At 47.4% G+C, this 20,106-nt stretch overlaps 1 protein-coding gene across 2 annotated transcripts in view; it reads left to right on the forward strand.

The window, feature by feature from the left end:
* The first annotated feature begins 446 nt into the window (after positions 1 to 446).
* Positions 447 to 20,106, forward strand: part of IL23R (interleukin 23 receptor) — a 38,244-nt gene continuing 18,584 nt past the window's right edge. Inside the window, exons 1-8 of one of the 2 annotated variants that reach the window (XM_083157710.1) lie at positions 447 to 562; positions 1,006 to 1,284; positions 1,368 to 1,491; positions 11,611 to 11,771; positions 13,359 to 13,504; positions 14,970 to 15,111; positions 16,242 to 16,324; positions 16,552 to 16,771. In XM_083157710.1, coding sequence (XP_083013836.1) covers positions 493 to 562; positions 1,006 to 1,284; positions 1,368 to 1,491; positions 11,611 to 11,771; positions 13,359 to 13,504; positions 14,970 to 15,111; positions 16,242 to 16,324; positions 16,552 to 16,771 — 1,225 coding nt within the window. In that variant the 5' untranslated portion in view covers positions 447 to 492. Of the gene's footprint in view, positions 563 to 1,005; positions 1,285 to 1,367; positions 1,492 to 11,610; positions 11,772 to 13,358; positions 13,505 to 14,969; positions 15,112 to 16,241; positions 16,325 to 16,551; positions 16,772 to 20,106 lie in introns of those variants that run through there. The other variant, XM_083157712.1, reaches the window with a different exon arrangement.

A 20,106-nucleotide genomic window follows, 5' to 3' on the forward strand; every position in this document is an offset into this window, starting at 1 on the left:
CATATTGCATTTGGAATTTATTGCATAGACATTACATTAATCATGTGAGCGCTATATAGGAAACTGTTAATAAATAAATAATAAAATAATGGGCACTGCTCTGAGTGACACGAAAGGAAATAGCAGCGCGAATATACAGCTGCAAACAAGAAACCCCCATACTGCAGGCAGCAGTGTTAGTATCAATACTTGTAAAACTTCCCAAAATATATTGTTACCAATGTTATATAGAAATATCTTGCAACAACAAGTATTTAAGCATAGACACGCCCATATGTGGATAGAGGGGTAACACCCCCCCCCCCCTCAATGGTGCGCCACAACCTACTATAATCTTTTTGATTCTAGTTTTGAAGATTAAGCATGTATGGGACAACCTCTGTATATAGCAGATTAGATTTTGCTACAAAGCTGTATTGCAATTAATGTATTATATTTTGTTTTACAGGACTGAAACAAATGAGCCCGTTCCCTAATTTGTGACAATCTGATATGGGAACCAAATTCTCAGAGTGGAGAATAATTTGGATAATTTATATATTCACCATCGAAGCTTCTAGAGGTATAAAAATATTTGAATCAGTACTTTATTGACTGGGAATGTCACTTAGAATAATCCATATATACCAACCAAACCTGCATAATGGGCTTCAAATGTTTTTACTCATAGATCTAGGGGCCTTTTTATTATAAATCACATATTCAGTGCGATCTGGGCGGGATCTTACCCCTCAGGATTGTGCTGCAATATGCAATCCCAGTGGCCACTGGGTGGGGGCAGGGCCCCTCCCAAAGGCCCTACCCCCACCCAGTGGCCACACCCCCTCCATCTTACCCCTGCTGACTAGTATTCAAATTGCACACCAGCCTTAAGAGTGACTAAACTTTCATTTTCAGGGACCCAAACTGTGGCAGGGCATGCTGGGATGTGTAGTTGCACAACCCCTGGAGGGCCGCATGTTGAATACCCCTCATTTACGCACTCTGTGTAATCTCCTCCTGCAGGTCTTGTAAATAAATCAGGCCACATATTATTTAGGCCGGCCCCAGACGTCTCCGTGGGTTCCGATGTTTCTATCATCTGCAACGCTACGCATGACCCCTGCGAAGGGGGAGGGGAATTTGTGTTTTGGTTGAATAGGACCATGAGACGGCCAGACCAGGGGAATCGGACGTTGTCCACGCTGCAGCTCCTGAATGTGACCGAAAACCACCACGTTAAGTGTTTCATGGATTGTGGTACACGGAAGCATGTTGTTGACGTGGTCTGGTTGCGAGTCGGATGTAAGTACTGAGCATGCGTATCTTACACGCTCTACCTTATGCCAATAACAGCACTTATGGCTCAGTACAACTTCCCATCCTAGATCCTCCTGATCCACCCAGAAATATCAAGTGTTCACTGGATGAATGTTCCACTCAGATGACTTGTGAGTGGGACCCAGGACGGGGGACACGGATACCCACAAACTACAGTGTACGTGTAAGAAAGTAAGTCGTCCTCTATGTTTCCTAATAAACATGTTTTTTTGTCAACATAGACAAAATGTTGACGCAAGCAAAACATCGACATGGCAATGGTCAACACATAAAAACACTGACATGATTTTTTTGAGGGAATTGATAAACTCTGTCGATAAGAATATGCACCAGTGGCGCAGATGGTCCATCTCTACGGGGTATATTTATCAACAGTCATTTTTGACCGATGTTGACCGATTTTTAGGCAATTTTGATCGATGTTGGGCTTCCAGGGCAAAAACACAAATTTACTGTCAGATTCATTTTTATATTCATTTAAATGATAGTAAATGTGTGTTCTAGCCCCGGAAGCCCAAAATCGATTAAGATTCATTTTAAATCGACCAAAAATCGGTATATATACCCCTATAGGGGGCATTCAATTAAGTGCAGTTTTTCAGACTAAAATAAACTGCACTTCTCGTATTTTCTTTACGACCAATTTACAATTGAACTATTCAATCAAAATGTCGATTTTTCAACTTTGTCAAAAGATCCTGCACGGTCAAAAAACACATGAATTGGTGAATTACTTACTCATCCACCTGTTTTCGGCAAAGTTGCGGCCATTTTAAACTGTTTTTAGTCATTATTGACTAAAAACGTCCAAAAATGACCGCAATTGAATACTAAAGTCCGTATTTTTGGCTAGTTGTAACCGAACTTAATTGAATACCCCCCTACGCATCCAAAAGTATCAGAACACGAATCTCCTTAAACAATCTGTGCTACTGTGAGCACTCAAGATATCTGATTGGCTACATATTCTTCCGTTTCGACCCATTCACAGAATGACATCGGATGAGCAGGAGATGAAGATTGATCACAGGGTTTTATTTTCATTGCTCCCTGACACCGGCTTTCCATTCTATAACCTCATTGCACAAATGGGCTCCTCCCTCTCATTTGCATCTAGTGCCAGTAGCAAAGAGATTTCTGTAAACCGTTACAAATGTCTGACAGGCAGAGAATGACATAGGTGGTTTTATTATAATATATAACAGCAATGATCGTAACTGAGGACAAAGATTTCCCATACACATGATCTTCATGATTTTCCAAGGCTTGGTACATCTCCCCCACAGTCACATTACTGCGTTTTAGCCTTATCTGTATAATAGTGATTTACATGTTTGGTAAGTGACAGCCTCATCGCCTCACCTGCACATTATTGAGGTCAATCAGAACAGCTGATGAAGTTCTAGTAATCTAATCTGATACGGGGACGTGATATTGGGGCTGACAGGAAGCATAGAGGTCACACTGTGACATCAGTGCCTGTTATAATGAAACTCTGTTATCTCCCGAGACTGTCACATAATCAGTTACTGAAATTAAAAAGAAAAATGTTCTATCAGTGAAGCTGTTTTCCTAAGTTACAGCGGGGTGGGTGCGGCTTTGTGGTGGGTGGGGGTCTACCGGACTGTTCTAGCAATTAGATGATTAATATCTGTGCCAGCCTACTAGGATTTTGGATGATTCAGTTTCACATCATGCTTAATGATTTCCCGTATAGAGGGACTCACAGGTGGACGATGCGGTCACCGCTTTTGCACCCGTTGGCGTAGCCCCCGGTGCGGTAATATGCAAATAGTTACATTATGTGCAGCACCAGTCTCCTGTCACATTGTAGGCACTGCAACTACAGCTGTCTCCATGGGCAGCAAAACATCTTCCAGACCCCGGAGTGGTGAAAATGGGGATCGGGACATGAAGTCACACCCTTTGCATGAAGCCACACCCTTACGGCACGCACCGTAGGGGATTCCTTGAAAAACAATAGATGAAAAGCTCATATAAACGATCACAATTATTTAATAAAATATAACAATAAAATCAATATGATATAAAATAGTTATAGACCACTGGGCAATCACTGATGCCCCACACAATGCTATATGAATATTGTCCAGTTGCTCTTACCCACTAAGGATGATGTTATGTCCAATAGCGGGGAACTTGTAATTGAGTTTGATGAGATATGAGAAGACAAAGTCCATCCAGTAAGTTTATGGAAATATTTGATGTTTGAATGGGGGGAAAAAAAACGGAGGGGGATTTGTAGAGATGAAAAGGTGACTTGCAGAGCAGCCTCGCTGTTGGAAATAGATGTATCTGTGCTACAACCGGCAGATGATGGTAATGAGCCGGGAGCACTCCATAGTGAACCAGCGGCGCGGCTAGGTGTATGTTGGAGAAGTTTGTCTCATCTACCACCGTGACGTTCTGGGGAAGAGAGCCAACGGTGGGAGTGACGGGGTACCTGCCGCACTTGGTCTCGGGGTCTGGAGCGAGTCACACCTCTCGGGGGAGCCTGTGGATGGTAAAGTCCGGGATCGCCGCAGGTCACCCTTCTGCTCACAGGTATCGGCCCCGAGGATAGGAAATAAATCTGGTGATTTGAAGCAAAGTGGTGGGTAAAGGTGAGTGCCGGGTGGTCCTCCCGGTACTCACCTTTACCCACCACTTTGCTTCAAATCACCAGATTTATTTCCTATCCTCGGGGCCGATACCTGTGAGCAGAAGGGTGACCTGCGGCGATCCCGGACTTTACCATCCACAGGCTCCCCCGAGAGGTGTGACTCGCTCCAGACCCCGAGACCAAGTGCGGCAGGTACCCCGTCACTCCCACCATTGGCTCTCTTCCCCAGAACGTCACGGTGGTAGATGAGACAAACTTCTCCAACATACACCTAGCCGCGCCGCTGGTTCACTATGGAGTGCTCCCGGCTCATTACCATCATCTGCCGGTTGTAGCACAGATACATCTATTTCCAACAGCGAGGCTGCTCTGCAAGTCACCTTTTCATCTCTACAAATCCCCCTCCGTTTTTTTTCCCCCCATTCAAACATCAAATATTTCCATAAACTTACTGGATGGACTTTGTCTTCTCATATCTCATCAAACTCAATTACAAGTTCCCCGCTATTGGACATAACATCATCCTTAGTGGGTAAGAGCAACTGGACAATATTCATATAGCATTGTGTGGGGCATCAGTGATTGCCCAGTGGTCTATAACTATTTTATATCATATTGATTTTATTGTTATATTTTATTAAATAATTGTGATCGTTTATATGAGCTTTTCATCTATTGTTTTTTAATAAATATTTGTGCTTAATTCAGTGCGCTCTCTATAATTATTTGATTAGAATAATTATATCCCCTAGATTTTGTTTCATTGGATCCCCTGCTGGGAATCCATTGGGAGCTGCCATTTAATATATTGTTTCTTATATTAATTATTTAATTAACCACTTGCGCCCGATTATATATTACATATATATTTTCCCTTGGATTCCTTGAAAATATGACCATGCACTGCAGCAAATAATCGCTCAACCGCAGCAGCAGCGCCAGCATTTATCCAGCATACGTCTACCACCACTGAATCGGGCCTACAGTATGGGGGAACCATGTCAGCAAGGCTGGGGGCGCGGTGTCATAAATGTGGGTGGGGCAGTGGTGTGACAGCGTGATTGTGCAGTTGTGGCCCCACCCATGCTGCACAATGAAGCAATTCTGCAAATTGCACCATCAGCTACCCAGGTGGCAGTGGGCAGCCTCCGGGAGAATAGACTGCACTTCTGGTGTACTTGCAAACACAGGGGGCATGGTCACCTCATCATGGCTCAGTCTCTGCTATACAGTACTGAGAGAACCGTCGCTGTTCAGCAGAGAAGGGCGGGGCTACAATAACGTGATTCAGCGCATTGTAGCTCCCTTGGATTACCCTGTGGTGAACATGTGCAGCAGCCGCCGGTGCCTAGGCAGGGACTAAAGTGTTAAAGACCTCGCTGCCTGGTCCCTATTGCTGATGATGTCTACACATGGAGGGGTATTCAATGCCCCTGTTGGCGAAATATGATGGCGAGCAGTGACGGTAGCTCGCCGTCAGAGTATTCAACTCCCTCCCCTTAACTTGCTGGTTCCTATCGGCGAGGTGGAAATGGCGAGTGTGGCTCCTTAGGGGCTCCTCACAAAATGCAGCAGCGAACCTCACCGTTTAAGGGGATCCTCGCCATCCTCTCATGGAATTCGGCAAGGGGGATTGAAGGCAATGGCTTTTCCTCGCCGTAGTAAACCCCCTCACTCCGGCATTGAATACCATCCAGTGTGTTAATGGTACAGTCATAATCAGTGGTGAGATTACTGCTATTTGCTAAATACTAAATGGAGGCCATAGCCCCTTTTAGCATCATAAACGAGCGCTAACATTCAGTGGTGTAGCTAGAAATTTTGCTCCCCCAGTCAAAAAAAGTCACTGGTGACCCACTCTCCAAAATTAAATATAATGTTTTTTTATTGCCAGGGATTTTTTTTTCTCATTGCCAGGGGTTTACATGCTCATTGCCAGTGGTTACATGCCCATTGCCAGGGGGTTCCATGCCCATTGCCAGGGGGTTCCATGCCCATTGCCAGGGGGATAACTAGAACTTCATGGACAAAATCGCATTTTGCCCCATAGCAAAATATTGAAAGCCCCCCCCCCCCCCCCCTGCCCATTGACACTACAGTGCCCCGCAGGGGTGCAAGAGAGAAAGAGTTTGGTAATACTAATTAAAGAGGATGGGGGGGGGGGGGGGGGTCAGAGAGAGGAGTGAGAAAGATGTAGAGAGAGTGAATCTAGGGGGGTTCAGGGAGGGAGGAAAGAGGGAGCATTAGGGAGAGAGAGGCAACATCATAGAGACAGCAAGGGGCAGTTTAATGGAAAGACAGAGCCAGGGAGAGAGAATAAATGAAGCAAGAGTGAGTGCCTAAGGGAGAGACAGTGTCAGAGACAGAGAGACAATGCCAGGGAGAGGAAGAGAGAGAAATGTATCAGAAAGAGAGAGAGATGGAGAGAGAGAGAGACATCATTAGGGAGAGAGAGAGAGTCAGGAAGAGATAGTGTGTTAGAAAGAGAGAAAAAAGTGTCAGGGAGAAAGTGTCAGGGAGAGAGAGAGAGAAATGCTATAGAGAGAGAGAGAGAGAGAGAGAGTACCAGGGAGAGATTGAAAATGTCATGGAGTAAGAGAGAGACAGTGTCCGGGAGATAGAGACAGTGTCAGGAAGCAAGAGAGTGTATAAAAGCAATAGAGAGCACAGCCACGGGTCTCTTGAGGGGACGGGCACTTTTTGCATTAGGCCCCATCCCCTAAACACCCCCAAATTGTATCAGTGATGCGCCACGGGCTGCTTTCTACCTGCCTGTCTCTCCCTCCTGCAGCAGCGGCAGCTCACGTGTTTCCAGCGCGTCCCGCTGACACCCCCAAGCCACCGCAGGGTCTGCAGCACCATTGCTTAGCCACTACTACCATCGCTTATTATAAGGTGGTTACAGTAACTGCCATCAGGATCGCTGCTGCACCTGGTTCATATTACACCTGTCAGTCTCTGTGGTTGGTAGAAAGCAGAACGACACCTGACGCTCTCCAGCCACTGTGGAACTACAAATTCCATGGGGGATTTGGCTTGTTGGGGTCTTGTCGTGTAAATAGATCCCTGTCACTTGTGTCCCTTGTTAGCTGTCGGAGCATGAAAGTCGCGTTATCACTATGACACCAGATTGTGGTGAAGGTGTCATAGTGTCATTTGGTTACAACGGTTTACACCCGTCTGAACTGTTAACACCACAAACACTGATCTACTGTCATCATAGTCATCATGTCATTAGTTATAGTCCTGGATACTATAATAGGGCCGTGTGCTGCCAGCACTAACACTGTTACGGAGTCCGAGCTAGGGAATGCAGTGGTAGTGGCCCATGCGTAAGGGGTGTGGCCAGACACCAGAGGATCTTGGCCAATGAGGGTCTTGGCCAAGACACATAATGAACGGAACCCATTATAAAGGAGAAGACAGGGATCTGTCAGGACCATCCACTTTGATTGGCAGGAGGGGGCTAATCTTGGTGTTGTTTCCATAGAAACAAACCAAGCTCCCATGTTCATCCATAACCCTTCCTGCCAGTCAACGACTCTCTGAGCTTATGATCCATACACATTTTCTGTTACTATTCGGGCTCGCACATGCGTGTTACTATCTGTACGTATGTGCAGTCATTTCATAATCCCTCCATCTGCAAATTTGCTGATCAGCGATAACGAGCCATGTGACTAAAGTAATAGATCAAGGTGGGGCTGTAGATGTAGCTTATCTAGACTTTAGTAAGGCTTTTGACACTGTCCCACATCGCAGACTGTTAAATAAACTTGAAAGCTTGGGATTGGATTCTACGATAGTTGAATTTATTTATTATTTATTTACAGTTTCTTATATAGCGCAGCAGATTCCGTTGCGCTTTACAATAGTAGACAGTGATAAGACAAACTGGGTAACAACAGACAGACTTGGAGGTAGGAGGGCCCTGCTGCAAGCTTACAATCTATAGGGATATAGGGGGGGAAACATAAGGACAGGCACCAGTAATAGCATAGCAGTTACAAGTCCAGAAGGGAAGCTATATAATACATAAGTGCCTCGGAGGGTTATGCATGTAGAACTTAAATATGATAGGCTTGCCTGAAGAGGTGAGTTTTCAGGGAACGCTTGAAAGTTTGGAGACTGGTGGAGAGTCTTAATGTGCGTGGAAGGGCATTCCATAGGATGGGAGCAGCCCGATAAAAGTCCTGTAATAATGAATGGGAGCTAGTGATCCGTGCAGAAGAGAGACGCAGATCTTGTGTAGAGTGTAGTGGTCGAGATGGGAGATATTTTGTGATAAGTGCAGAGATATATGCTGGTGCAGTATGGTTAATAGCTTTATAAGCAAGTAGAAGTGTTTTATATTGAATACGGTAATATACAGGCAACCAATGTAGCGACTGGCAGAGCGGATCAGCAGACGCTGAGCGTCTTGCAAGGAAGATCAGCCTAGCAGCAGCATTTAAAATTGATTGCAGTGGTGAGAGTCTGTTCTTGGGAAGACCAGTTAGGAGACTATTGCAATAATCAATGCGGGATATAATGAGTGCATGGATAAGAGATTTGGTAGTGTCTTGTGTGAGATAGGGTCGTATTTTGGATATGTTTTTTAGATGCATGTAACATGATTTGGAGACAGATTGAATGTGGGGAAGAAAGGACAGTTCAGAGTCGAGGATGACCCCTAAGCAACGAGCTTGTTGCGTAGGGAAGATTATCGAGTTGTCAACAGCGATGGAGATGTCAGGATGGTAACTGTTCTTAGTTGGCGGGAATATAAGTAATTCCGTTTTGGAAATATTGAGTTTGAGTTGGCGACAAGACATCCAAGACGAGATGGCAGAGAGACAATCAGAAACTCGACCCAAAACCACTGGTGACAACTCTGGGGTTGATAGATAGATTTGAGTATCATCAGCATACAAGTGATACTGAAATCCGAAAGAGCTGATTAGTTTGCCAAGAGAGGAGGTATAGATTGAGAAAAGCAGAGGACCTAAGACTGTGCCTTGCGGAACTCCGACTGACAGAGGTAATGAAGAGGAAGTAGAGTTAGAGAAGCGAACACTGAAAGAGCGATCAGATAGGTAAGATGTGAACCAGAAAAGGGCTGTATCTTTAAGTCCTAGGGAGTGTAGTGTTTGTAAGAGAAGAGAGTGATCGACGGTGTCAAATGCAGCAGAAAGATCAAGAAGAATAAGTAGTGAGTAATGGCCTTTAGACTTAGCCGTTACCAGATCATTCACCACTTTAGTCAGTGCTGTCTCAGTGGAGTGTTGAGAGCGAAAACCTGACTGAAGTGGGTCTAATAGGGAGTTAGAGTTAAGAAAGTTTGTGAGGCGAGAGTAGACAAGTCTCTCCAGTAGCTTGGAGAGGCATGGGAGCTGAGATATAGGACGATAGTTAGAGAGAGAGTTAGGGTCAGAATTCTGTTTTTTTTAGAATAGGAGTTATCACTGCATGTTTGAGCAGAGAAGGAAAAGTACCAGTAGTAAGAGAGAGATTGCAGATTTTAGTTAAGGTTGGAATAATCACAGGAGATAGATTTTTAATGACTTGCGCAGGTATAGGATCGAGAGGAGAGGTAGTAGAGTAAGAGGATAAGAAGAGTGCGGATACTTCCTTTTCATTTGTGGGCTCAAATGAAGAGAAAGTGCCAGAGGGTTCAGGTGGGAAAGAAAGAAGGTTAGAGGTTGTGGAAGAGCATACCATTTCATCTCGGATGTTGAATGGATAAGAGCGTGGTTGCAGGACAGAAAACAGAGAGTTGTAGTAAACGGAGTACAGTCAAAGGAGGGAAAGGTTACAAGTGGAGTACCCCAGGGATCTGTACTTGGACCGGTGCTTTTTAATATCTTTATTGGTGATATTGCAAATGGAATTGAATTGGTAATTGAAATGGAATTGAGGGTAAAATGTGCCTTTTTGCAGATGACACAAAGGTATGCAACAGGGTAGACACACCAGGAGGGGTAAAACAAATGATTGAGGATCTAGGTAAATTAGAGAAATGGTCAAGAGAATGGCAACTACAGTTTAATGCCAAAAAATGCAAAATCATGCACTTGGGTCTCATAAATCCAAAGACTCAATATAGTATAAATGGCACTGTAATGGAAACTACTGAGGAAGAGAGGGATCTAGGCACTGGCGTAACTATAAGGACGCAGCCCCCGCGGTGGCGGGGAGGCGCCGGGTGTCTGCGGGCGCTATTTTTTCTCAGCCAGCTCCCCACTGCTTGTGGGTGCAGCGGGGAGCTGGCAGGGGGGTCCGTGCGGCGCGGAGGTACCTGTATTCAGGCAGGGAGAGCCTGGAGGTCCCTGCGCCTGCGGCGCTGAGTAGGATGTTGCCGGCCGGGGTCCCTGCAGTGAAGTGGAAATAACGCGTTATCTCCGGCGGAGATAGCGCGTTATTTCCACTTCACTGCAGGGACCCCGGCCGGCAACATCCTACTCAGCGCCGCAGGTGCAGGGACCTCCAGGCTCTCCCTGAAATGAATACAGGTACCTCCGCGCCGCACGGACCCATTTCCACTTCACTGCAGGGACCCCGGCCGGCAACATCCTACTCAGCGCCGCAGGTGCAGGGACCTCCAGGCTCTCCCTGAAATGAATACAGGTACCTCCGCGCCGCACGGACCCATTTCCACTTCACTGCAGGGACCCCGGCCGGCAACATCCTACTCAGCGCCGCAGGTGCAGGGACCTCCAGGCTCTCCCTGAAATGAATACAGGTACCTCCGCGCCGAACGGACCCCTGCAGGGGGCAGCGGCAAAATTGTCTGGGGGGGGGGGGGGGCGCGCGAAATTGTCCCGGCGGGGGGGAGCAAAAATTTTCGTTACGCCACTGGATCTAGGTGTCACTATTTCAGGGGACTTAAAAGCAGGTAGGCAATGTAACAAAGCAATGAAGAAGGCAAGTCAGATGCTTGGTTGCATAGGGAGAGGTATCAGCAGTAGAAAGAAAGAAGTAATAATACCACTGTATAGGTCATTGGTACGACCTCACCTAGAGTATTGTGTTCAGTTCTTGAGGCCATATCTCCAGAAGGATATAAATACATTAGAGTCTGTACAAAGAAGGGCAACTAAAATGGTGCATGGCCTGCATCACAAAACGTACCAGGAAAGACTAAAAGATCTTAATATGTATGCTTTATAGCAGAGAAGGGAAAGGGGGGACATGATAGAAACTTTCAAATATATCAAGGGCTTTAACAAGGTACAGGTGGGAGACATTCTTCACAGGAAGAGGAGCAGCAGAACATGAGGACATGCACTGACACTAGAGGGAGGAAGATTCAGGGGAAATGTGAGGAAGAATTACCTCAAAGAAAGAGTAGTAGATAAGTGGAATAGCCTCCCAACAGAGGTGGTAGACGCAAATACAGTAGTACAATTTAAACATGCTTGGGATAAGCATATTGATATCCTTACAAAAAAATAAGGATCAAATATGGTTTGAGGTAACATGTTTAAAAAAAGGGGCAGACTAGATGGGCCAAGTGGTTCTTATCTGACGTCAAATTCTATGTTTCTATGTTTCATGTGTGAAATATTATTTTTTTCCATTAAATCCGTTTGTTTCTTGGCCCCAGTACTGGCTGTGTGGTAGTCCTGCCCCCTGGTGGCTGCATATATTACTGCTAGTTCTGCACATTGTAATCCAGAGTGCTGTAGCCTACAGACGGGACAAGAGAACACGGTGAGGACAAAGATTGCTGTTGTAGCCATCCCAGTGAGCAGAACCGCCAATGGAACATACACAATCCAAATTACTGCTGCAAACCAACTGAACCATTCTGTATCGGACCCCGTACAGGTCTGGCCGGCAGATATAGGTAAAGTCCTTTATTTATGTTCATGTTGTTATGTTTCCAGTAACATTGTAATACATTTAAGGAATCTACATCAGTGACCGGATGTAATACAGGCCAAGGTCCTTATTCTGGTTGACTTGCAAGGCTGCGAATTGCAAAGCCTTGCAAATCCCCCAGACGCCGCCCGCACAGCCGTCCACACCCCAAACCCCCGCACCTCTATGGTCTGTGGGTGCCCTGTGCGAGAGACTGGTCCGCTGATGTCAGCTGCTTGCCCCCCCGCACCTGCGTCTTCGGGCAAATCCCATGGGAACCTCCCGGCGCCCCCCATCCGGACTTCTGTGCTCGCCCACAGCGACTGCACATGCGCATAAACAATCAGTCCCCCATGCGGATTCGCCGGGGAACAATTGAATTAGAATAACCCCCAAGTGTGCCAGAGAAGCGGATTGTTGGCCAAACGTTGACTTTGTTTTAAAGCGGCAATCTTTTACAGGGCATCATTTTGCCTTGTACACTATTGCCGCTTTGAAAAAAAAATTTTGGTCGGAATCCCACATCTCTGGCGAACTCCGACTGTATTAGAATATATTGTAGATATACAACAAAATGTGGCTACTATCTGGTAATATGGATTATATTACACCCTCCACATGACGTTAGGACCCGTCGCCATCCCTCACATTATAATAACACCACCCATACAGTGGCGTAACTATAGCACCGCAGCCCCCGCGGTCGCGGGGGGGCGCTGTGCATATGGGGGCGCCGGGTGCTATAGTAATCCCCCCGCCCCCCATCCCCCGCATGCTTACCTGTCCGCGCGTCCCGGCTCCCCTCCTGGCTTCAATCAATGCTATGGAGACGGACCACGATAAAATGGCCGCCCCATAAAGCAGACTGTTCTCTGAAACTGTCTGCGGTATGGGGGCGGCCATTTTATCGTGGTCCGTCTGCATAGAATTTATTGAAGCCAGGAGGGAAGCCGGGACGCGCGGACAATGGGGGGAGGGGGGACCGGACGGACGGGGAGGGGGGGCGCCCCCCCCATTAACGGCGGGGGGGCGCCCCAAACAAAGCTACGCCGCTGCACCCATACACATCATTACTACTCTCCATAAGAATTAACTGGCCCATATTACATTATAATGCCCCTCGTTATATTAATAGCCCCGAGACCTAAACAAATATGCTCAGGGGAGCAGGGTGGATGCCCTGAATTATACATCAAATATCCCGATTCTTTGGTTTCTTCACTGCAGCCAGGGGATCACCAAGGAATTTCCAGGCAAGGACAGTGATTTGCTGCAGTCTAGTAGTTTGGGTTCACCAGCCTCTTCTATCGACTCCCAGCAAAACCTTGTGGGACTCCCAGCGGTAGAGAATACAGCATGCCTAACCCCCTGTGATCTGTGCCTTCTTATGTCCGCTGCTGCTGTTGCTTGTGTGAATTCGCTTTGGAATGTTTTATTAGTAATCTTTAGTTAAACATACAAAAAGGATAATACAAAAAAAGTTTTCAAATCCATTCTTTACCAGAAGATGATATTGTGTGTAGGTGCATAGGTAACTTCATTTAATTTGCGTACAATGTGTTTATTATTACAGTGGTTCCAATGACTCCTGTGATCGCTACCACCAATGTTCTGGACTCAAACTTTGTAATTGACATCAATTGGCGGAATTACACATCGGAGAACCTGCGCTCCTGCGAACTGGAGTATAACACGCTGAGAGAGCCGATGTGGGTGCTGGTGGGTAGAGCTCTGCTACCATTACTGTACCAGCGGCATGGAAAATTTGAATGAACGGAAGTTGATAGGATACTTGTGTAGTTTCACGACGGCAGGCTACGCTACGTTTTCAGTGTAGGCTAAGCTACGGTGTCAGCGTAGCCCAACAGCTGTCTAGCATAGTCAGCGTAGTGGCTCTGCGGCAGCCCTGCGTAGTCAGCGTAGTGTCCCCATCAGGCAGCACTGTCCCCGGAGTCCGGGCAAGCCTAGTGAGCGCCACTCACACCACACTGGTAACCGCCAGATCCTCTGCGCTGGCGGACACCGAACGCCTCAGACGCTTGTGCATCTCAGTAATTATTGCAGCAGAGTACAGCAACCCTGCCTGTGTCTGATTCAAAGAAACGGACAGGGTTAGGGGTTCGGTACGTCTCCTGCACAAAGGGGGGGAGGGGGGGCGCAAGTGCGTGTCATGCACAATAAAGGAGGCATTTGTCAGTGCTCCATGTTACATACTGGCTAATGCCTCCATTTGATACCCCCACTACTAACGCCAGCCCGAAGCGTGTCGCGTTACGCGTCCTCCCGACCTGTTCATACCCCCACTATCCACATCGGCGTGGAGTTGATTTTATAAAGCGCGGCGAGCAGGACATAAAGTGGTCATGTAGAGGTGGGGGAACTAATTACATCCCCCCTCATTAGGCAGAGACAGGGCCAGTGGTAGGGTTTTTGCCCCCCCCCCCCCCCCATTGCGGGGTTCGTCACACTCGCCGCGCTTCGGCCTGGTGTGGATAGTGGGGGTGTTTCAGGAACACATTCACACCTGTCATGTCAGGCTGGTTAAAATGGTCAATGGTTCACACACAATGACTGACAATGCTAACTACGTAACGCTGACTGACTACGCTAACTACGTAAGCTACGGCTGGCGGCAAATGGGCGGGAACACTACGCTGATACTGACAGGGACGCCTGACTGACTATGCTAACTAAGTAAGCTTTGGCTAGCCGCGAACGGGCGGGAACACTACGCTGATTCTGACAGGGACGCTGACTACGCTGGCCGCGGGAACACTACGCTGATACTGACAGGGACGCCTGACTGACTATGCTAACTAAGTAAGCTTTGGCTAGCTGCGAACGGGCGGGAACACTACGCTGATACTGACAGGGACGTTGTCTATGCTGGCCGCGGGAACACTACGCTGATTCTGACAGGGACGTTGTCTATGCTGGCCGCGGGAACACTACGCTGATTCTGACAGGGACACTACGCTAACTACATAACTGCCACCGTGAAACTACACAAGTACCTTTGATAGTTTTACAACCAGAGCAGGAGAGGTGGCGTTACGGTGTGCCGATTGCCAACAGACTAAATCATAGCAACTATTAGAACTGTTACAATGGGGGTATTTATAGCATGTGTATGAATCTCACTGTACCTGGCACTTAATGGGATTTGTTTGTGTGTGTGTCTTAGGTTGGGGAGAAAATCAACAACAACAATTGTCTTACTGTTGGGAAGCTCCGGAATGTGTATTCGCTGCGTGTGCGATGCAGGGAGGAGACGGGAAACAGTTACTGGAGTGCGTGGAGTGACCCGTATGTGGTGCCGCCTTCCGGTACGTGCTGCATAATGTTTCCGGTTTTAACTCCCCCCCCCCCCCACATTACGCAGAGCCCAGCCCAGGCCAATCCCCCCCCCCCCCCCCCACACACACACATTATGCAGAGCCCAGGCCAATTCCAGGGTTTTCGGGACTGTGGTCTCACAAGGAAGGGGTGTGGTCACACAATAGTACCGCCAATTAAAATTATAATTATTATTAGACAGCTTGCAACATAGTAGTGCTCCTTATTCACGTTATGACACACAGTAGTGCTCCTTATACATGTATGCCAAACAGTAGGGTCGCTTATACACAATGCCCACAGTAGTAGTAGTGCCCCTTACACATAATGCCCTCAATAGTACAGGGTTTTTACCACATTTCTGTGTTAGAGAATCGCCCACTTTGTCTGAATGACCATTGTCTGTGGGAGTGGATCGTATTGTCGACCCGACTTAGGTCAACAGTCATTAGGTCGACACCGTTGGGTCATCAGGGTTCTAGGTCAACATGGGTGAAGGTTGACAGGTGTCTAGGTCGACATGGGTTTAGGTCGACAAATGTGTTAGGTCAACATGGGTTAGGTTGACAGGTTGCCATGGTTTTTTTCATTTTTTTTTACCCGATTGTCGACACTGTCAACATGGACACAGTTTGAAGTCAACCACAGCCCCTCGCTTCGCTCACTATGCTTTGGGCACGGTGCCTCGCTGTGCTCAGCACACTATTTTATCCTCCCACCACGCCCTAGTGGATGGTAGGGCATGAAATACCACCTGTCGGCACATGTCGGCTCAAAAAACAGTGAAAAAAACCATGTCGACCTGTCGACCTAACCCATGTTGACCTAACGCATTTGTCAACCTAAAACCATGTCGACCTTGTCCAATGTCGACCTAGACACCTGTCGACCTTCATCCATGTCGACCTAGAACCCTGTCGACCAAACGGTGTCGACCTAATGAATGTCTACGTAAGTCGGGTCGACAATATGACCGTATCCCTTGTCTGTTTTCCAGTTACATTTTCACCTCTAGATTTCAGCTTCGGAGCGTCTGAGAGTTATTGGCAAATTGATGACACATTTTAGAATTTCAAATATATTTTCATACATTTTTTGAACTTTGATTTTCTCCCCTCAGCCCCCGAGGACAATCCTAATGTGTGGCGGATTCTTGGTCCGGAACACCCCGACGGGAGCCAAGAAATCACCATCCTTATAACGGTAACAGCTTGGTTATACTTAGAGAATAAGCCCTTTATATCGCTGCACCACAACAAAAAGCATCATGGCGCAATGTTACATCTCCGCCCACAGCGCTGCGCATTGTCCTGTAGACAAACTAAAGCCGCGTGTTACTCACTGTGTTACCCGGCTATAAATCAGATTCACATCAGTATTTCTGCAGATAATTAGTCCCGGCTCTGACTGTTGTCATTACTGTGCCACAGCCGGATCCTGATGATTTGCTGCAGAGAAGGATCACCGGATATAAGGTGTGGGGATACGGACATGGAGGGATACGGTCTGATCTCCGGGACTGCTCCCCGCCTGGCATACAGTGTGCAGCTGTTCTACCCAAAGGAGTAAAGACCATATTTCTAGCATCCTATAATCCCTATGGGACATCACCGGCAAGTGAAATACCAGTCTGGGAGAACGCCGCGCCTGGTGAGGCTTCTTCTATTTTAGATAATTGTCACATTTTGTTTGGTAAATAATTCATATAAGTGTTGGTACCAACTACCAGAGAGCTCCGTCTTATTTATGTGACTGGTCCTAATTCATCTCATCAAACCCGGTGCTGCCCATCGCGCCGATGCTCATTGCATATGCGGTGAGCAACGCAAAGGTCAGCTCTCCTGACAAGACTTGCTCTTTGCAATCCCTGACGCTGCCTGGACTTCTTCGTTTCCAATGGGGAAGTCCAACTGCGCATGCGCAGAGAAGCTGGCGGCCGTTTGCAGGGCAGCCGAGAGGAATGCCGGGCCCCTGTAAAATTTTGGGGGTGTGGCCTAAGTGTGTGTGGTGTGGGCACCTCCCACACTTAGGCCACACCCCCAAAATGTTTAGAGGTGGGTAAAAGAAAACTCTAAAAACTGTAATCTCAGACGCAGCACACACCTACAGTATGTGCTGTGCTGACAGCAGGCTCAGCATGACCTCTCACGCTGTCAATGAGACACTCATGCTGAGCCTGCTGTCAGAACAGCACATGCTGTAGAAGTGTGTGCTACTGGTGATACCCGGGAGGGACGGAGGGGGAAGGGAGGGGTCGAACCAGGGCCCCTGCGGGGCCCCTTCAGCAAGCCTGGGCCCGGGTAATTAGTACCTGCTCCCCCCCTCTCTCGGCTCCCCTGGCCGTTGGAACCTTCACGCAGCAGCACTGTAAAGAGAAGCCCATAGACTTCAATGGGGTTACACCAGCTACAGCAATAAGGGACTTTGCTGGAGTGTTGTGTGTACAGTGCGTCTGTGAGGTCCACGTTTCCACTCATTTGGCTCAGATAGGGTGAAATCTACAAAACCATTACCATGCCTATAAAACCTATAAACCATTACCATGCCAACCTTCTTGTGACCTTTTGTACCTATCACACTGCATCTTCTCTGTTGGCTTTTTGTTTGTAGACAATTTGGGGAGAATATACAAACTCCACACAGTTAGGGCCATGGTGGGAATAGAGCTCATGACCTCAGCGCTGTGAGGCAGTAATGTAACCATTACACCATCCATACTGCCCCGTATATATAACACATGGTGGGGATAGAACACATGACCTCAGTGCTGTGAGGCAGTAATGCTAACCATTACACCGTCCGTACTGCCCTGTATATATAACACATGGTGGGGATAGAACCCATGACCTCAGTGGTGTGAGGCAGTAATGTAACCATTACACCGTCCGTACTGCACAGTATATATAACACATGGTGGGGATAGAACCCATGACCTCAGTGCTGTGAGACAGTAATGCTAACCATTACACCGTCCGTACTGCCCCGTATATATAACACATGGTGGGATAGAACCCATGACCTCAGCGCTGTGAAGCAGTAATGCTAACCATTACACCGTCCGTACTGCCCTGTATATATAACACATGGTGGGGATAGAACCCATGACCTCAGTGCTGTGAGGCAGTAATGCTAACCATTACACCATCCGTACTGCCCCGTATTTATAACACATGGTGGGGATAGAACCCATGACCTCAGTGCTGTGAGGCAGTAATGTAACCATTACACCGTCCGTACTGCCCCGTATATATAACACATGGTGGGGATAGAGCCCATGACCTCAGCGCTGTGAGGCAGTAATGCTAACCATTACACCGTCCGTACTGCCCCGTATATATAACACATGGTGGGGATAGAACCCATGACCTCAGTGCTGTGAGGCAGTAATGCTAACCATTACACCATCCGTACTGCCCCGTATATATAGCACATGGTGGGGATAGAACCCATGACCTCAGTGCTGTGAGGCAGTAATGTAACCATTACACCGTCCGTACTGCCCCGTATTTATAACACATGGTGGGGATAGAACCCATGACCTCAGTGCTGTGAGGCAGTAATGTAACCATTACACCGTCCGTACTGCCCCGTATATATAACACATGGTGGGGATAGAGCCCATGACCTCAGCGCTGTGAGGCAGTAATGCTAACCATTACACCGTCCGTACTGCCCCGTATATATAACACATGGTGGGGATAGAACCCATGACCTCAGCGCTGTGAGGCAGTAATGCTAACCATTACACTGTCCGTACTGCCCCGTATATATAACACATGGTGGGGATAGAACCCATGACCTCAGTGCTGTGAGGCAGTAATGCTAACCATTACACCATCCGTACTGCCCTGTATATATAGCACATGGCGGGGATAGAACCCATGACCTCAGTGCTGTGAGGCAGTAATGCTAACCATTACACCGTCCGTACTGCCACGTATATATATAACACATGGTGGGGATAGAACCCATGACCTCAGCGCTGTGAGGCAGTAATGCTAACCATTACACCGTCCGTACTGCCCCGTATATATAACACATGGTGGGGATAGAACCCATGACCTCAGTGCTGTGAGGCATTAATGCTAACCATTACACCATCCGTACTGACCCGTATATATAACACATGGTGGGGATAGAACCCATGACCTCAGTGCTGTGAGGCATTAATGCTAACCATTACACCATCCGTACTGCCCCGTATATATAACACATGGTGGGGATAGAACCCATGACCTCAGTGCTGTGAGGCAGTAATGCTAACCATTACACCACCCGTGCTGCCCCGTATATATAACACATGGTGGGGATAGAACCCATGACCTCAGTGCTGTGAGGCAGTAATGCTAACCATTACACCATCCGTGCTGCCCCGTATATATAACACATGGTGGGGATAGAACCCATGACCTCAGTGCTGTGAGGCAGTAATGTAACCATTACACTATCTGTGCTGCCCCGTATATATAACACATGGTGCGGATAGAATCCATGACCTCAGTGCTGTGAGGCAGTAATGCTAACCATTACACCATCCGTACTGCCCCGCATATATAACACATGGTGGGGATAGAACCCATGACCTCAGTGCTGTGAGGCAGTAATGCTATAACCATTACACCATCCGTACTGCCCCGTATATATAACACATGGTGGGGATAGAACCCATGACCTCAGCGCTGTGACGCAGTAATACTAACCATTACACCGTCCGTACTGCCCCGTATATATAACACATGGTGGGGATAGAACCCATGACCTCAGCACTGTGAGGCAGTAATGCTAACCATTACACCATCCGTACTGCCCCGTATATATAACACATGGTGGGGATAGAACCCATGACCTCAGTGCTGTGAGGCAGTAATGCTAACCATTACACCATCCGTACTGCCCTGTATATATAACACATGGTGGGGATAGAACCCATGACCTCAGTGCTGTGAGGCAGTAATGCTAACCATTACACCATCCGTACTGCCCCG

The sequence above is a fragment of the Crinia signifera genome, chromosome 8 (genome assembly GCF_055691185.1).
Source record: "Crinia signifera chromosome 8, ASM5569118v1, whole genome shotgun sequence".
Classification (NCBI taxonomy): Eukaryota; Metazoa; Chordata; class Amphibia; order Anura; family Myobatrachidae; genus Crinia; species Crinia signifera.